The sequence below is a fragment of the Chrysoperla carnea genome, chromosome 2 (genome assembly GCF_905475395.1).
Source record: "Chrysoperla carnea chromosome 2, inChrCarn1.1, whole genome shotgun sequence".
Lineage (NCBI taxonomy): Eukaryota > Metazoa > Arthropoda > Insecta > Neuroptera > Chrysopidae > Chrysoperla > Chrysoperla carnea.
The window spans coordinates 42,932,333-42,953,329 of record NC_058338.1 but is presented as its reverse complement, the minus strand read 5'-3'; the positions used below and the strand labels follow the sequence as shown (position 1 = coordinate 42,953,329).

The following is a 20,997-nucleotide window of genomic DNA, read 5'->3' as shown; positions in this document are numbered from 1 at the left end:
TTATAGGTTTACTAAATATGGTAACACATTTACATTGTATTTTAAGTATACACGTACTGTCACACGTGTTAGTTATAACATTGACTGCCTCTGTTTCATACCACAAAGATTTCTCCATTGATTTAAAAAATACATTCGACATGCGCCATTGTCAGGGTTAACATAAATCTCATTCCATTTTTTGTCTAAGTTTAGTCTTGATGTTGGTATTCTGGTGTTTGTTTTGTTGATACATCAGTTTGTATAATCTGGTGTACCACCATATTTTTAATACTATCATGGTTGGATATTAGAAATAAATAGTTGGTATTTATATTTGAAAGAAAATATAGTTGACAGTTTTTATTTATTGGTTTAATTTATATAAAACCGATTAAAATATTGAGATAAAGTTTTAAAATTTAAGGCAGTCTGATTGTTACAAGGTGAGGAAGTCTCATTTGTACTCTTTCAACTCGGAAGAGGTTAAAAATTCTAACACTATTGGTATACTTGAGCAAAAATTTTCAAGTGAAATGAGAAATTCATTTGCTTTTTCTACTTTTTTTCGCTAGGTTTGTAGTCGGCCCAAAAATGTTAATTGAATGAATTCAATGATAGACCAGCAGTTTACCACCCGCTTCGCTGGGTAACTTCAATTTTAAAAACATTCAAATACTTAAAAAATGACAGAGTTCCATAAAAACTTTCATCCTCTATTTAACCCCCTTAAAGAATGAATTTTCATAAAAAAGTGATGCAGTCTTTCGTCTGAAGCACATATATCAATTTTTACAATTCTAACTTCAAAAATGAAAGTTTTATATAAATACTGCTAAGCGAGACCAAGAGAAAGACCAAAACCAATATTTAATTCGACTATCTTTGTTTAACGAATTTAGTGCAGCGGGTTTAATATCTTTGTCTTACCATTGGTCTTGGTCTTGCAAGTCTTGTTTGCTTTTGCGTATGTGTGGAAGCAAGATCAAAGTAGAACACCAAGTATGTTATACAGAAGCAGTTAATTACAAAAGAATCAAGATCAATGTGTATGACACAGAGCGAAGTTCACACCTAACTCCTTGGGGGATTAATTTCGAAAAATCTTCTTGGTGCATATTTACGTCATTTAAGATACGTTTATGCAAAATTTCATGTTTCCAGACCCGCCGGTTTTAGCTGTTCTTTGATCCATCAGATAGCCAGTTAGTCAATTTCTTCTTTTTATATATGTAAAGATTAACATTAATGGTACATAAACAATATCTAAAGTTATAGGTTCGATTTAAAGCCCACGTTTACAAAAAGAAATCCGCGTTATAGACTTCACTTGCCTTGCCCTCTCATGCCCCTTTTGCTCAAAATTTCATGAGATTCGACTTTTTGGTACGGAAAAATATTTTTTTGTAAATAAAATACAGCCTATCTTACTCGCTGACAATATAGATTTATACGTAAAAAATTTATTAAATCGATAAAAATAGAGTTTAACCATCCATTACCAACAAACATACTTTTTTCTTTATATATTTAGATCTTTTTCCTTTATGTAATTAGTTTGTTTTTATTAACTTTAGATAATCAGCTTCTGAATTACCAAAGTAGAGAGATTAAAATATTTTCTTATTTAGTTCAATTAAAATTATTTAAAGTTTATAATTGTTGATTAAAATATTAAGATATTGAAAAAAAGTAATTATAATAACGGTGTTTGAATATAATCGATCAATTAATCAATATAAATTAGTTTTTGAAATTAAAAATGAAACGTTATTCTATGACTTACAAGATACTTGATGTATTATTCTTATATATAAGTCTTACCTGTAACAAAAATGGAATAAAGTTATGATCGATAATACAAAAATTATTACCATTCTAATAAAAATAAATCGTATATATAGCACAATTTATGTGCAGTCAAATGAACTTTTATTGAACTTTTATGTACGGTGGTGGTTCAATTTATGTGTATCACTGCGGGAAAATATTTCAGATGAAATGAATTAATAATAAATTTTATTTTACACCTTACTTTTGTTCATGTAAATGCCAAACTTATTACTTGTAGTAGATATTTTTGTAAGAATTCGTATCAATCTCTCAGTTTTTGCACACAAGAGTAAACTTTTGGTGATATATAGAATTTGATAAGTAGAATCCTATATACATACTATTCAAATAGCTGTTCACAATTCTAGATAAATATGTTGGGAGTGCAAATAAATACATTTGAATGCCTAGATGCTATGTTATATATTACTTATATGCGTTTCCACCATTTATTACATGGGTTTTAATTTTTTTGCGCGGAATCCACAAAAACATTTTGTAGTGGACCTAATGGTGAATATAAATCATCCTCGCATCTATTTGAACACATTAAAAACATTTCATCAAAATCGGTCCATCTGTTTAGGAGGAGTTTCATTACAAACATACGCGATTGAGGTAATTTTTGGTGCGGAATTCTCAAAAACATATTTTAATGGACCGAATTGTAAATCACGCATCCACTTAAACACACACACAAACTTAATTAAAATTGGTTGCTCCATTTAGAGGTTCAATTACAAAACACGCGATGTAAACACCCAAAAAGTACTCAACGTCCCAAAAGAAGTTTTACTTAAAAAAGTTTTTAGCAACATAATTTAAAAACAAGTGAAAACAAACAATTGACTAAGTTAATTGTTGTAATACCATGCATAGACAGTGTTGATTACTCTATCGCATTACACATACATACATGTCACACATACGTAACTGATATCCCCATATATTACAAATTATAGAATTTACGTCTAATTTGCGCCCTCACGGGTAAACAGTGGTGTTTACGAAAAAATTTTTCAAACAAAAGTTGTTTATTTTTTGATAAGGAAGATTTTTGTTCTATCTCTAACGGTTACAAGATTGATCCTACGGATCCCTAGGTCAAGACCCAATTGACCTATGTTGCTTATTTACGAACTTGACCTCACTTTTTACGTCCTGAGTAGGCTGTAAAATTTCAGCTTGTTTCCTTTTTTCGTTTTTGAGTAATCGTGTTGGCAGACAGACGGACAGACAGCCGAAAATGGACTAATTAGGTGATTTTATAAACACCAATACCAAAATTTTGATGAAAGCATTACTATTTTTAAGCGTTACAAACTTGGGACTAAACTTAGTATACCTTGCATATTACATATATGCATGGTATAATGAATTAAAAATGAATTAATAAATATATATCATTAAATAATTTAAATTATAGTTTAATATTTATGTACTCTATTTCTAATATTTCGGTTCATACTTTATTTTTAAATAACGATTTATTTTTGGCAGTACTTCGATTCTTATTTCCATATGAATGGAAAACTATTAAATTAAATGTGTGTTTTAAAGGATCGTTACATTTCAAATCTGATACACTTTTATAATTCAATCAGCTTAATACAAAGATCATGAATAATACAAATTTTATTACGAAATAAACTTATTTATTCAAAACGCAATACACTCATATAGTGATGGCAACACTGGGATAACCGTACAACATACAAAAACCTTATAAAACTTACGCATAAAAAAACGCAGATATCCATACCAAATTTATACATAATAATAAATTTTTACGCTATTATGTTGGTATATACCTATATAAACTTCGTGAACGGTTTACGATAATTTTATCAGTATTTTCTTTCTAGACTTGTAGATGCTTTCATTAAATTATCAGTCAATTGTTATAAGTATGGTGAGTGACGAAACTTAATAGGTCTAAAATAACATGAATATGAAAAGAAAAATGATGATTACGGGCGTAATTTCAGGACGATTAATCGAACTTGTCGATTAAACAACGGTTTTCAAACAAAAATTTATTACGTAAAAGTTATTAAATTTTCCGGTATAAAAAGTGGGCGCAATCAAAAAGCCTACATGTTGAAGCTTGCATGTGGGATATATTTGCCAATATCAATATACCAATACAAACTAAGTAGGATAAGTTAATTTTCAATCTTCAATTGCTTGTTACAAGCCAATTTTTTAACTAAGAAGAGTCAATAACGAAAATCATCATGTCATACTTTTATGTCGGTTCAAAGCTGTCATAATACTGCTGCAAAGATACCTTAATTTAATTTTACAGCAGTATGGAGCCTATTAACATGATGATTTTCGTAGGCATCTGTTCGAAAATGATTAGTTAAAAAAAATTATTCCGGAACAAATGACGGGCGATGAAAGAGAACGATTTGTTTTTTTCGACTAAACGGGTCCAGTAACTATTATTCACGTTTTAACAGTTTTTGCAACAATAGATTATAGATTAGTTTAATTTTCATAAGATAGATTAATTTTCATTGGAACTTTCACCAAACTATTTAATACAATTTTAGAATATAAACTCTCTGAATTGCCAGGGGGAAATCTCGGCTTGGTAATCGATGGATCAGGCTCTCTAATTTAGGTTTTGCGGACGAGGTGGCTTTGCTTTCAGATAATCCAAAAGACTTACAAACTATGGTCAATCAATTGAATTCTTCCTGCAAGAAAATAAGGCTGAACATAGCTCGTAGTAAAACAAAGGTCATGTCCAATAGCCAAATGACATTGATAAATTTAAAGAGAGTCGCTCTTGAATATGTGCACCAATATAAATACCTTGGGAAAATAATAACGATGCAAAACAATTTGGACGAAGTTAAAGCCAGACTTGCCGATGCATGGAAAAAGTTTTGATCTTTAAAACACATATTCAAGGGCTGCATTCCAAAAGGTTTAAAGAGAAAGGTGATGGATGTTTGTTCCTACCAGTTCTAATATACGCCCCCCAGGTTTCGTCACTGCCAAAAAAGATTACACAAAACTCCGTTCATGTCAACGTGCACTAGAAAAAGCATGCTTAACATAAAAGAATCGCAAAAAGTCCCATCTCGAGAGTTAAGATACAGAACAAAAATAAAAGATGCGACTTTACAAATTAAAAAGTTGGGGTGGCAATGGACTGGACATGTGTCGAGAATGGAAGAAGGGCGTTGGACTTTGAAGAAAACTGTATGGACACCGTATAATTGTAAAAAAAGAAGAGAGCGCCATTGTAAGCGATGGAAGGATGAGATTGTAGAATTTGCCGGTGATCAATGGATGCGCGAGGCCGAAGATAGAGAAAATTGAAAACTATTAGAGGTGGCCTTTGAGGTGGCTTAAGGGCTGATTATAGCCCTTATTATTATAATAGATCAATTTACCCGATTATTAAGAGTTTTATTTATTAATTTGATCAAGTAAAGACCGCCATACTTGTATCAAAGGACGGGCAAGTTTGTGTCAGTATCTCCAAGTTCATTCAATTTTATTAATGTATTCTAACATTGTAATAAAATTCGTGAAATCAATAACATTTTCATAGGATAAAAAAACTTATTTTGTGTGTATGGAAAGTAATCAACTTATAGAAAATATCAGAGGACATTGCGCTATCGCTGATGTTTCCCTGACAACGGGGAAAAAAGTATACTAGAAACATCAAGTTATGAATGAAGTAGGAATAAAATAATGTTGTTATCTCGGAAAATCAATAGAATAAAAAGAAACAACAATACATACAAATAAATAAATAAATAAAATAAATTGGCTGGTGTGATCTTGAGTGTCGTTTGTAACACACTTTTATTACCTTCGATTCCTGAACATTGTTAACTTTTCATGAACCCACAACTAATTATCGTATCGATTTGAAAATATGTGCAAACCTCGTGGCCATATAATATAATACTGCCATCTACCTGGTAATATCATGGAATTCGCAAACATTTCATTCCAATGACATAGCATGTACAAATGCTTAAAAAGATCTAACCAAAAGATATCTAATGCCATTCAATCAAAACTTTGTGTAGGTCAAAGAACAGTAGTGATGAGTGGGGAAATATGCGAATAGACTAAATAAAGCAATTTTAAAATGGTGCATTTTTTGGTCATTCAATAAAATTTAAAAGAATTCATTTTGTGAACCGTTAGAGTAAACATAAATTTAAATGTAAAAGTTATTCCTTATCAAAAAATAAACAACTATTGTTTGAAACATTTGTTCGTAATCATCACTGCTTATCCGTGAGAGGATGAAACTTTAAAAATTTTCAAAAATATTATCTAGAATTTTTGTTGGTTCTTCTAGAATGTTTCACAAGACCAGCTACCTGAAAATTTTCAACTCCCTATATTTTATTGTTTTGAAGAAAATGAATATCAAAGTTTTGTACTAATTTGCGCCCTCACAGATAAATAGCGATGTTTACACCAAAACTTTTATTGTATCTCTAACGGTTTACAAGATTGATTCTTGTTCATTTGATTAAATGAGTAAAAAGTGCACCATTTTAAAATGGGCATATCCCAGCTAATTTTGAAGCTAGAAACTCGAAAAAAAAATGCACAATCAAATCCGCTAGAACATCAAATTGAACTTTTTTATATTTGTTGCATAGTTTTTCTTTGATTTTAATTTGTAAAAAACTGATTAAAGGCCCCAACTATTTCCTAAAAAAGGAGGTTAGATCCGCCCCTGCCAGGTCGATTTCTTGGTACGAAGTTTTTACAACCTAATAAACGACTTGAAAATTTCAAAGATGCAACATTTTTCTTTATTACCTTATTTAATTTTGTTGTGATTTAGACCATGCACGCTTTTAAAAGAATGATTAGGAACATTTATAAAACTTGCGGATCATCATAACCAAACGCTGTTGAAGTTTGTATTTTGTCAAGCTAAATTTCCAAACTATACTGAGAATGGTTTTTTAAATTATGAATATCCAGTTTTCAATACACTTTTAAACTAAAAATCATTCGAAAAAATCTAAATAATTTTTTTTGTAGTTAACTGTATACATGTTTTGACACAAAAGATTGCAATGAAAAGTGAAGATAGATATTCAAATTTCTGTACTTTTTAAATTTAGTTCGAATCACATGCAAAAATGTAAAGAAGTAGCATAAAATATTTCTTACGTTCTTCCAATTTGTTATTAATGTGCTATCATCTATTTAAGTTATGGTTGAGTATTCACACAGTTATTACAGATAGATAAATTGCAATTACTTGCATGATAATCGTCTATTAATTAAAACCATATTCTCGATCAACTAAAATACTAGGCACGAAATTCTTTGATCCGGATAAATGACTATTTATTCAATCTATGTATCATCTGTCATGCTTCTTTGCGCAATCTCCTTATCTATAATCTTTTAAGCCAATAATTTAACGCTTTAAAACCAACGTTGCAATCTCTATATTATACTTTCTTCGGAAACTGGGTAGCCGTTCATACTCCCAACTTTTCTTTAAAAAAAAAAAGATTTTAAATGAAAATAATTTTACAGCCTTTTCTGCGTAGATTTATATGAGTAAAATATAATTCGTAAGTTTAAGTTTTCAACTGTAATATCTCTTGTGAGAAATATAAGTTCAATAAACTAGCCCATTTAAAATTAAATGTGAAAAGTCTTTTGTTTCAATGTTAAATCAAGTAGCCCAATTTTGTTAGCGGTTGGAATATAATTACTGATGGATTCGTTACTTTACCGAAATAATCGTGATTAAATGTTGTACAGATTTCTGTGATCGAATGGGAAAAACAGTTTTCACTTATGTTTTCCACAATTTTCTTAATTTGGAATTCTTATTTATATCAGTATTATTATATCTCGTGAAATGTTTAGAAGAAAAATTACTTAATGTCTTTTTTTCACTTTAGATCACCCAGTGAAAGTAAAATATTTTATCTTTATTTGGATTTGGAATCCATCTTCTTTCATAATTTTGAGTTTAATCGGCTTTAAGAATCGATAAGTTAAACCAAAGGAAATTGTAAATTTTTAAATGTTTTTTTTTTTTTACCAATGCGGCACGGGCTTTTAGATCTCAAGCTGTAAAAAAATTAAGTGGCGGTCGTCACATGAAATTGAATTCTAAACAAATTGTGTGGTTATTGTAGGTGGAGGGGACAGCTGAATCGATCGAACGCTATCTTTTTAAAAAATTTACAATTATCATGCTTTTTATTTAAAATATGACTACTTACATGTAAATGGTATAACAAATGTCAAAACAAAATTATTAAAAATAATAATTAATTAAACCCGTTGCATTCGAAATTGTGAAAATAAGAGACGAAATTGCATAAATAATATTTTTTAAACATAAATACTTATTTAAAGTTAGAAAATAATATTAAATTTTCAATGTAAACCTTATATGTCATTCATAGAATTATACATACATATATACAGTCACACAATATAAATAAAGTAGTGTATCGAAACCATGGAAAATGCCTGATATAAAACTCATACACGGAGCCAATACACAGATAACACAGAAGCTACCAATAGTAGCTTCTGCTATTAGCTCTGTAATAACAAACAGAAGCTGCTTATGTGTTCACTTTTTATAGTAATTCTTAACGTTGTTGATTTTATGTAGTACAATTTTTTTTACAATATTTACAAAATATTTTTTATGTACATAAATTACTTTTTCATGGCTTTTAATAATAACGGTATATGAGCACAGATATTATAGGTGAATAAAATAAATATTTGAATTGCTAAATAAATAAATAATTCAAATAAAAATGAAAAAAAAAAAAAAAACAATAGAAGTGCATCTATGTGTGTAAAATGCATAATATAATATATGGAGTGGGTTAGTAAAAAGTTTATTATTACAACGCTGCAAATAAATTCTTACGCAAAAGTTTATTATGTTGAAAAATGTATACTAGAAAGACTTGTACCACGAAACGAAAAGGTCGTGAGAAAATTGAGCACCTAAATTTTGTTTTGTATGACGTTAGTGTTTTTTTCCAGATCGCAATTATTTATTTTTAAGACTGGCAAATTAATTAATATTAATATCTCATATTTGGAGATAATTTTCTAGAAGTGTATAGCAACCATTTTTTCGGTATCGAAAGTAAAAAAAATAGTTGGTTGTTGATCGGCCTTAGTGTAGACGCAGACGCGCCCCCTGAATGTAATCATGGTGGCGCCTATGCTCTCAACACTTCTTTATCTAATTCAGGCATGGGCGAGTTACTTTCAGTCGAAGTCACCACTGTTATAACTTTATTGTGTGCCAAAAACTTTATTATGTGTTTCTTTATCCAAGTCCGCATTTCTCATAGAGGAGGAAGCGAGACGGGTACACGACTCTTCTACAAATCTCAGTTTCTCTAATAGTAATGAGATAGGTAGAAAAAAAATGTTGTCGCTCTGTCTAACTCGTATTTTTGGTTGTCACTGTCTTACTCGCATGTTAGTTACAGAAGTTTGAAAGACTTCTCTAAGCCACGTTTGCCCATGCCTGATCTAATTCAATTATTACAACAGTTTATTATTACATTATAAAATAGTAAATACAACAAGATAGGCACTTAAATATGAATACAATAAAAACGAATAGTACCTATAATAAAACTACTACAGATGCCCCGCGGCTTTATACATTATTACGTTCAATTACTATTTAAATATTTATTGTTGGACGATTCTGTGTGTGGGTAATGCAATCGTACATAACTTTAAAAACATTTTGTTATTTTCTCTATAAGTCGAAATGAATAATACATTATTGTTATGATCAAGATTTGTGAATAGCAATAATAATAAGCGATTAATATGTATAAATTTTATTTTGTTTGTATTGATTATAAAGTGATTTATTATTTATTATTATATAATCATATTTATTTCATGATGATTAACATTTCAACAGAATTAATTATTATATTCTGATAAATTAAAAATAAATTAGCTTGCATTCTATTAAAATCTGATCAAAACAAATTTAAATTTAAGGAAATATCACCAAGGCTGTGTATCTGTACAAGAATACCATTATATTTTTCGGAAGGTATACTTTTCAGTCCCTTCCGAAATAAAAGTGAGAAAATGAAGCACCAAAATTTTTCAATCAATATCTTCCAGTCTAATTACGAAAATTCAAAGAAATTAATGTAATATTCCGAGAGATTATCGGAACAAATCCATGCGAGAAATTTGAATAACCAATGAGGGAAGAAGAAATTTCCATAGCTCCTCAAAATCGAGTGAAATGTGGGGAGATTTTTTCGACTTGACTATATTGGAAAGCATGGTCGGATAAACAGCGGTGAATCTATCTGCCACTTTACATTAAATACTTTTCACTTACTATCACTCAGAAACGACTTATATTGCCCCAAAGTTTTTCAAAACATATATATTCGCTTAATATCCACAATTTTATCTTATTTATTTTGTTTAGATGATTTTATCATCTTCCCCCTACTTCGGATTAAGACGCCCAAAGTTGCAAAATGACAATTTTATGTCCTATAATTAACTAGTGAATATTCACTTCTAACGTAGTAGTATAACCATGACGAACAAAGCAACTATAAATTTACATTTTTCGGTGTTTATATCTGGCTTCCTATTGAGTCTATAAGCACCTAATTTGCCCCACAATTTAGATCTTTTGATGTAACTATATGTCCTCGCTGATTGTTAGATCTACCTCAATTTTCTTTTATCTGCTCTTCTATCCTCAAATGCTTCCCTGATTTGGGATAGGAGAGCGGCCCTTGAATGAAAACGGAACACAGAATAATTTCAATGGTTGGTATTATAATATCGAGGCAGCCATCTCGCACGGATTTTTCTGTGCATTTCCTGAGGTCTTCTTTGCTATCTCTGATTCTTATATATTAGTTATGTATATTTGTTTGTAATTTTCTTTATTTCCTCGTATCTGCCAAACGGCTCAATAGATTTCGACATTGATCTTATCATTTGTATCAAAAACCCAAATGTTCTTAGATGGGTGTTTGAAAAAACAAAAATTAACCAAATCTATCGAGTAGGATATCAAAATATAGGAAATTAAAAGGGGATTACAAAAATATATATAAATTATATGTTTAATTTTTCTAAGGAATAATAAATTACCTTAAAATGTTTTAAAATAGTATATACTAAGAGGTTATTTTTAGTGGCGGGACACTAAAAAGTCAAAAATAAAATATATAAGTAAAAAAATTAAAAACCCGACTGCATCTGAAAAGAAAGAAACAGGTCCAGTAGTTTACATAGCGACCGAAGACCTAAAATGAATCAAATCTTATAATGGGTGCCCACTTTTAAAGTCGCTATGTAAACTACTAGACTTTCTTTTCAGATTTTATTTAACGCTGTAGAGTTTAAAATTTTTTGAATTATATATTATTCAATTTTTTAGTTTATATATTGATTAATTCATAGTAAGTACTGCATACAAAGTAAGCAATTAAAATAACATAAATAATATATTATTCATCATAAAATTTAACAATCACATTAATGTCATGTTAATAACTAACAATGCACATTAAATAAAATATGCACATGTAAGAAATATTATAATTGTTTAAAATAATAACTACACATCCGTTGCAAAGTTATATTTCAATCAACTTCGAATGCACCGTATGTAATTGATAAACAAACAGCCAAGCAATAACATACATCTACCTATCTAACTGACTAAACATCTACTAATGTTCGTTCAAATACTTAGAACAAAGTAACTATCTTGTAACCATCTCATCCGTCGTAATTTATAACATTTGACACTCAGTTTGTGTTAAACTTCTTCTTTATGAAATTATACTTCCTGTTTACATGTTCCAGATAGTACTAGTAGATAGATATTTAAGATAGGCACCGCACCGCACCGCACTGTTTGTACTATACGTAACATATACGTTAGTAAGTGACTCTACTCTCTTAGCCCCATGGAGGCTGTCAAAACTTTAATTAATATTAAACTAAGTGTATCTACTAGCTTTAACAAAACATTTATCTAAACTTTAAAATGATTGCAATTGTGTATTTTAGTTTTGTTTTCACATATTAGAGTTTAAATTTTACTTCGTATGTATTTAAAATTTTAATACATTTCAGAACGTATGCTTTTTGTTATTTTGAAACAACCCGTGATGCAACTATTTAATAGCATGACGGAATACTTCTGTAAGGATAAGATAATTCTATTAAAAAACAGTAAGAGTAGATTCATTTTTATCATAGGGCAGAGACGAGTTCAGAAACTTTTGCCGAGCGGCCGGGCTTTCAAAAATTTTTCCGGGCCACCGCGTGGTCAGGGTCGAAAAAGCAAAAATTAGCATTATGATTGCTGAATCCCCACCACGATTGATTTGATCTCAGGTACTAGAGTAGTGAGAATTGATTTTGTTCATGATTTTAGTGTTTATAGGACTTTTCATTTTACTTTGTTGATTTCACGATAGGAAGTCAGTTGTAAAACTTTTATATTCGTTCTATTTAAGTCACGTTCTTGCCGAATTTTCATGTTTGCTCGTTTAGTTCGATTCATGTTTCTGTAAAATTTTTATGTCTGTACCTTGTAATTTAATGTTGATAGATACTTAAGGATCAATGCCAAAACAAACTGACTGATAATTTTCGTACAAATTTATATTACTTCATACTTATATTTTTGATGTAGTTGAAATAAATTGAATATGACGAAATTGGATTTTTTAGAATTTCCCGCTTCTCACTGCAATTCGACCCCCCTCCCCACAACATTATGTATGTTAGTATGTTTATCCAGAGTCTATTTCATAATTTATCTACAGATTTAATTTTAAAATGCGTTGAGTAGGCAGCTACATCACTGATTTTGAAACCCTGCACTTCTTACAAAATTTCAACGGGATCATAGAACATTTGGTAATAATCTAAAATATAATTAAACAATACCATACGAATAAAAATTCCTTTAAATATTATTTATTCGAATAATTTTATATCCACGTCACAAAAAATTTTCGTAAACAATATTTTTATCAAATTTTAGCATTGATGGAAAATTTATTTTTAACTTTTTCATTCATTATCTTAAAATTTTACTTTTAAAATGAAAACGGTAAAAAATGAAAAATATAATGTAATAATAAAAATGTAATGTTTCTTTTCATTTACCAGAAAGACATTTGATCTATTAATAGATGAATAATAATAAAAAACATAAAATCAAATGAAGTAATAAAATATAACAGCATAACATAGACTGACAAAATCAGCAAAATATAAGAAAAAAACAATAATCTATTTTTATGATGAATAACACAAAAAAAATGTCGCTAATAGCCGAATCGAATAACCTTTTTTTACGTCAGAAAATTGAGAGGCAAGTTTATTGACTATTTTTATATAAAAAAGAATGCGCTAAATACTATAGTTACAAATAAAATTTGAAAGCCCAGGTCTTTATTGTTAATAAATACGATTTTCAATTTTCATTGCTTAGAGATTTTTTGACTTTTTAAGGAAAACGGTGCGCCGGACATACAAAAGTTAATAGCCAAAAAATTAAGATTTATTATCTGATTTGGTTAATTATCTCGGAAATTAGATCGAAAGGTAAAGAACTTTTCGTTCGTTTTTATAAGCGAATTAAGGAAGTCGACAGTTCTGCAGTCCATTATAGAACACCTTGTAGATATCTATACACCGTGTTCTGTTATTAACTGCAGAAACTTAACTTTTCAAAATAAGCTCATCAAGAGCAACAAAAAAACTCTTTTCCAAATTTCGATCTGAGCCTTAATTTGGGAGCTACAGGTATGACAAAAATTGATAAATTTGATTATTCATTGGCTATCATTCGATATCCAGTAGCCAATGATAATCAGAAGATATTATTAAATTTTTTTTAAATAATATTCAACTGAGGTAGGGATTTTTAGAAATTATAAAATGATTTGATTCGATTATATTATTTTGCAAAAACATTAAATTATTGTACTTAAACAAACAAACTATGTGACAATGGGTGTGGTTTGCGTGTTTACGTCCAATGATAAATTGTTTACTTATAAGTATTATTATTTTCTCAGAATAATAAAAAACAAAAAATGTATAAAATTATTAAATTGTCCCACTTTTTATAATTTAAATATTTTTATTCTATTATTCTTAGAAAATAATAATAATTATAAGTAAACAATTTATCATTGGACCTAAGCAAGCAAACCACACCCATTGTCACATAGTTTATTTGTTTACGTACAATAATTTAATGTTTTTGCAAAATAATATAATCGAATCAAATCATGTTATAATTTCTAAAAATCCCTACCTCAGTTGAATATTATTTAAAAAAAATTTACTAATATCTTCTGATTATCATTGGTTACTGTTTATCGAATGACAGCCAATGAATAATCAAATTTATCAATTTTTGTCATTCCTGTAGCTCCCAAATTAAGGCTCAGATCGAAATTTGGAAAAGAGTTTTTTTGTTGCTCTTGATGAGCTTATTTTGAAAAGTTAGGTTTCTGCAGTTAATAACAGAACACGGTGTATATATTGTGTATCAAAATATCTTGCCAGTTGGAAATGTAGCCGAGAATTGCCTAAACCACTTTATTTTATTTTTATATTTAAACAAATATTTCTAAAGCTATTTTCGTATTTTGAAAGTCAAAGAACACAAAATAAACTCGTCATACATTTTTCTCTTAAGTAGGTTGTTTAAAAGAAACTCTAAAAATAAAACTTCTTCACTATTACTTGTTTTGCTAAAATATTTTCAGAAAACTTCGATTTACTTTTTATTTTATGTTGTTGACAAATTAAGTCATGGGCTTAAGGGACAAACATAGCTATAGAGGACTAATTAGATCATTCTACGAACACCTGTACCAAACATTTTACAGTAGGGACAGATACTAATGACATACTTTCTGAAAAGTATTACATAGTAAAGTTGTAAAGTGAAATACAAAATTAATATTAAAAGACCTTTTCTATGACATGTCACATAATAGGGAAAATATATACATTATTAATACAGATTATCCCACCTAAAACCGCATATCCTACATCCCACAAAATCCATAATTGCATTAAAAACAATGATTATTGACCATATAAAAATTTTGCAGTATACAAAAATGTTAATTTGTAATAGTTGGCTTGCATTGATTCGAAAACTTACATACCTGATCATAATCACAATATTGATCAAGTGATAAATTCCGCGAATGAATCCAGTATTCAATTCATGAACATGTGTGTATTTTGCAATTTTCTATTAAAAAGTGGTTATTTAAATATTTGTGATTATTTCATCGAAATATCGTTGGAATTTATTTATGGATGATTGTTTCCACGGAACTGAAAACTTAAAACTTTGGAATATCTAGCCTTCGGCCTGGCTGGAGCCTTCGTGAGTGGAGCTCGCTACGGTAGCACATAGCTCTTACAGTCAATTCACAATACCTGAATAATAAATAATACCTCATAATTACTGTTTAAATAGCTGTTCGCAATTCAAGATAAATATGGTGGGAGCGCAAATAAATACATTTGAATAGTAAGATACAAGGTAATATATAATTTATCTGCGTTTCCTCCATTTATTTCATGGTTTTTCATTTTTTGGTGCAGAACCCTCAAAAACATTTTGTGGTGGACTGAATTGTGAATATAAACCTTCCTCGCATCCACTTGACAACACACAAAAAATTTCAACCAAATCGGTCCATCGGTTTAGGAGAAAAAAATTCACATTTACCAGGAATCAAACCCGAGTCTATTGTATTCATTAATGTTGTAAGTCAATGCGCCAATTTTTCAACGCAACGAATTTGAGTCTAAAATTGTTGTAACATACATATATGGTCAAGCTGGTAAGACGCTGGGCATGAATCTAAGAGATGCGACTTCGATTCCGGATAAAGCTGTACTTTTTTTACAATTTTAATTAACCTTTAATTCTATAAGCATTATTTGTCTTCAAAATGTAAGCCTCTGTATGCAAAATTTATAAGTACACGAACAAAAATAATTAGTTAAACTACGCGTTTAAAAAGTGCAGTATTTTTTAGATGAGGAGCCATTCTGTATGTTCGACATGTACAACTATGACAAACGAATAGAAACCCAACCCTAATTATGTAGTGTAAAAGCGTTTGTGGTAACTGCAATTTAAAGATGTTTAAAAACACAGTACAAACATTTTAGTTAAAATCGTGTACGTGGTGTTATTTTAACAATCAGCTTTTAACACCTGTCATAAAAAACACCCACAATCATATAAATTTAATGAAATAACATAATTACGGTAGCTAATACGAACTAAAAAAGACATGATAATTTATAGGCAAGCATTGTGTGAAATTAGCACCTTAGGTGGTACGTAAATATCACATTGAAGAAAATATTATAAAATAAATTACAATAATTTATCTATAATTACATAAACGCCAACTGTCTGTTTATATCATTTACGGTTATTTTAGTTTTGGTTTGTTCAGAACTTTTGTCAAAGATTCAGTGTACGGTAGGTGTACCTCAAAAATTATATTTATGTATTAGCACAAACTACATATAAAAATTTTTGGAAATTGAGACTCAATTTTTTATCATATTTTAGATTTTGGCATCCTTAAAACAGTCACAATTAATTATGTTCCAGATACCAACGATTTAGTTCTATTACTAGTGGTCTACCATTTCATATATTGAGGGTAAAAGCATATAAAAAGATTCTCCGATATTTTTTAGTAATTAAAATTAAGTTTTCATAAAAAATATGACAGGACCTCGCACTAATATTATGAAAATTAAGTATATAGGTATCACTAATAATGCAAGAAATAGGATGATTTTGACATACGCATCAAAAGTGTCAATAGGCAAAGGTGTAAAACACGATTCCCAAAGTGAGCGCTACCGCCGCCTGGGGGTCGCTGCAGGAAACCAGGGCGGTGGTGTAACCATAAAAGACAAAAGAAAATAATTAGAAAAATTGTAACGCTTATTACAAATTTATAAGTGTGCTGCTAAATTGATAGCAGCACACCAGGTTCATCCTTCACATTAAAATTAAGATACTTTTTTGTATCATCTTTATTCGTAATTTAATAAATAGTTGCATAATTTCAAACTTCGATGTTCTTAATTTACAACTTTTTTTACTATATTTTACTCGTTAATTCTTCTTCTCACAGATATAATAATATTTATATTCCTTATTAATTGCTATTAAAACAAATAAAAAATTAAGGGGGAACTTTGTAATATTTTTTCTGGAAAGGGGGCGATAGGTCAAATAAGTTTGGGAATCACTGATGTAAATGATCCAAATTCAAACCATTTTGGGTTTCGCAAATGAAATCAATTTTCTGTGTAGTTGGTATAACTACCAAAAAAATTCAATGAATAATTTGTGTTGTAAAAGATGGTTTTAGAGCCAGGTCAAAAAAAAATTCAATGAATTTACTAGAGCTGATAATTTGAGGATTGGTTATAGTAGTTGTGTACACACACATACTGCGCTCAGTCAAGCGAACGATAGAACAAGGGTCAGATATATGCTATCGGAACAGTTAAGTTTTACGTGGTACTAAAATGAATTTACTAAAACTGAAAATCGTTATACAGATTGTATATTGCATATTAATAACAGTTATGATTGTCAGTCAATTAGGTGTTAGAACAAGGCTGGTCAGTCAGCTTTTGTTTATGGACAATAAATACATCAGATTCACTTATCCGTGGTATTTAAATGAATTTATTAACGCTAAAAATTAGAAAATAGATAACAGTTATGATAGTTAGTCAGTTAAACATCAGAACAGGGCTAGTCAGTCAGCCGTTATTTATGTACCAAAATTAAATAAGACTCATTTACGATTTCCGTGGTGAATTTATTAAAGCTGAAGGTTCGACTTTTATTTATTGTTTATTCCCTGAATTAAAATGAACTTCTGCTAAATGATAAGCTTTCCAAAATAATATAATTTTCTAATTCAAATCTATCTGCGTATATTTGAAAGGATAAGTTGCTCAATTCATTTCTCGGTATGATAATTAATTAATCTAAGATTAACGACTGCATTCCATTATGACCACATACAGTAAGAATGCGAACCAATTAAAATTAATATTTTTATCAAGATCAATTTCAAATTAATATGACATTTCAACTAAAATTAATAAATCATCGTTAAAATGACACATTATGCTTTTCTGATTGGCACCAATTCATGTTTCCACATCATGTAGTTCAGGTTCTTCAAGTCAAAATACGGAGAAAATTGATAATATAATGCACCATTATTTTTTACATAAACATTCAATTCTGTCAGTTTTCCTCTAGATATTCCGGTACTATTAGTATTGGTGCTCCAAAAATAACATAAGTGGAAAATTGTTATAAATTAATATCCAGCGTCTTCTATCTGGAATTTAGAATAAAATAAATGCATTTTAGCATCCCCCCCACACTATCAAATAGCTAATTCTTTCTCAAAAGGAATGAATAACATGAAGTAGAATTTCTCCTGTCGTCAGTAGTATGACAAAATAGGGAATATTCATGTACTTTTTTTATATTTTTAATTCATTGTTTGCACCGTCATAACATAGTAAAAACCATAAATACTGTTTAAAAATGCTGTAATTAAGTGTAAAAAAATATTGAAAAGAGAATAATTTTTTAGATGTTTAAACGCAATCCTTTTGGCGCTCTCTTTTAATGACGTATTAATATGTGATCTGTCAATTGGTAACCGTTCAATGATTAATTTACACTTTAAAAAATGAATTTACAACACAGAATTTACACACGTTATTATTAAGTTTTCTAATAAAAAGCCGTAGAATAATATAACTCAATGTAATACCATACAAAATATAAGTAATTAATACCATACAGTATGTCAACAAATCTGACAAGTCACATACTAAGACGTCACGTCCGTTTTAAAATTTGGATTTTCCATTAAAGAAATATGAATTTCTCTCACTGAATTTGTACTTTTATTAATTATACTATTCAAACCACAAATATCCTTTGGGACCACTCTGTATTTATAATAGAGCTCTGATTATAATTCATTTCATAACCTGTGTAACTTATACGAATTAAATTATTTAAATTGAATTAAAATCCCAAGGGATTACAATTTAAATTAAAGACAGATACTATGTATTTAAAAATAGAAAGAAAACAGCTTTTCTTAGATTAAAGATAGAGATTACGTATAGCTGAAAAAAAAGAAAAACGTAAAAAAGAAACTTACCTTCGCATAATCAATCTTCAGTGTACAACAACCGGAATATATATCAGCACCATTTAGTGTATCTTTGGCACGAGTCGCAGAATCAACACTGTCAAATGTATACGCAACAAGTTAAGGATAAAAGAACAAACAATATTGATAAAAGTAAATATACAAGAAAAAAAATATACAGTTAAATTTTATATAAATAAAGTCTAAAATACTATGTTCAACAGTTTATTATTGTTGTTTACATAAACAATACCAGTGAGTAATGCGTACATAACATGAAACCAAATTTGTATTTTATTGTTATTTTTATTATTTTATATTTTTGGTAAAAATTTTCCAAGCATTTCAATTTTCTCAAGAGATCCTCAAGCTTCTTGTCGGTTTTATATCGTTATTTAAGAAGGAAAAAATTTATTTAGGTAGAGACTACTATTTACAACAGCTAAATTTTTCGAGGTTTCTATATTTAATCCTATGGCATTCTAGCGACTAAAGTCTGTGGCATTGTAGCGACTAAACGAATGAACCTATTTTGATGTTTTTATTTCGTTTGAAAGGAAATTAAATGGAGAATGTTTTAAGCTATGTTTTAAATGCAAGTTTAGAGTTCCGTACCCGAAACAACTAAATAAATTGCGATCGGTGGAAAAATCGGTTCAGTTTGGAAGAGGCTCTAAGGAATAATATAATTTTTAATGGATAGTATTTTAAGATATGTATAATATTTCAATCTCGTAAAAAAATGACGATCTTATAAATAAAATATGACAGCAAAAGATTCAACGAGATATTGTTTTCACACTTTGCGGGTATTTTTCCTAAGAAAAATTTTGCATATCTTGTAATTATTCGTTTTGAAAGCTCGTGCACTTCTAAAACTGTACATCTCAAAAAAACTACTTTTCATAGAAAAATTTATTGTGGACTTTTGAAACTTCATATTTCCTATGATTTAGGAGAAATTATAAATTAAAATTTTTGTCTCAAATTTGACCACTTTGATACCCTTAATATTATTAAATGAGTTGGAAAAAATTACGGCCAATTACGGCCAAGATTTGAAGCTACCTACAAACTCGCAACTGTTTTATTTGAAAAAGTTTCATGAAAGCGTTAAGGACAAATTTTTCAAATAGAAAAATTTTTTCCTATAACTATTCTTGACGGTTAAAAAACCTACAAACGAATCATTATTTATGAGTATAAATAATTTCTTTTTGGTTAGTTTTGGTAGCATTACTTTTAAGATCGATTTCTGTTAAATATCTTAAAAAATGTGATCAATCACCTTATATGACCCTATGCAAATTTTCAAATTGAGATGCCTATAAATAACGAAAATATGAGTGAGTTTTCATCTTAAATGAGACACACTGTATAAAGCTTATCTTAAAATGTCCAACAAATGTGTACGTAATAATATAACCAATAGATTTGTTATTATTTATCATTTGTTTATTTAACTGGTCCCTTGGTGGCCAAATTGTATTGTTTCCATATCGTTAATATAATGCTCCTGTTTTATTCAATTCTCAAAGGACATTGTCGTAAATAATGGTTTTAAGCGTTAAACGAATATTAAAAAAAGGCAAATAAACAGTAAAATTATGTAAATTTAACTCTACTTTAATTTCAATAAAAAGTGACTGCATGAAAAGAGTATCGACAAGTTTCGATACTCACCTCGGCCAGGAGCATCGAATTTGTAAAATAATTGCATAGTGGCATATAGGAGCCTAGCTAATTGCACAGTGGCATAATTCAAAAAAAGAAAGCATTCGAAATTTTTCCTAAAATTTGGCTTTATCTTCGAGAAATTGCTACATATTCCGGGAAAACAATCGAATCGTCGAATCGGTTTATTTTTTCATAACCTTATACATGCAAG

The 20,997-nt window shown here is 29.2% G+C and overlaps 1 protein-coding gene across 1 annotated transcript in view; it reads right to left on the bottom strand.

Annotated features, from left to right (window-relative positions):
• Window positions 1–20,997, bottom strand: part of LOC123293240 (heterogeneous nuclear ribonucleoprotein L) — a 406,564-nt gene that overhangs the window by 223,229 nt on the left and 162,338 nt on the right. The window contains exon 4 of the mRNA XM_044873989.1: window positions 19,119–19,215. Coding sequence (XP_044729924.1) covers window positions 19,119–19,215 — 97 coding nt within the window. The remainder of the gene's footprint in view (window positions 1–19,118; window positions 19,216–20,997) is intronic.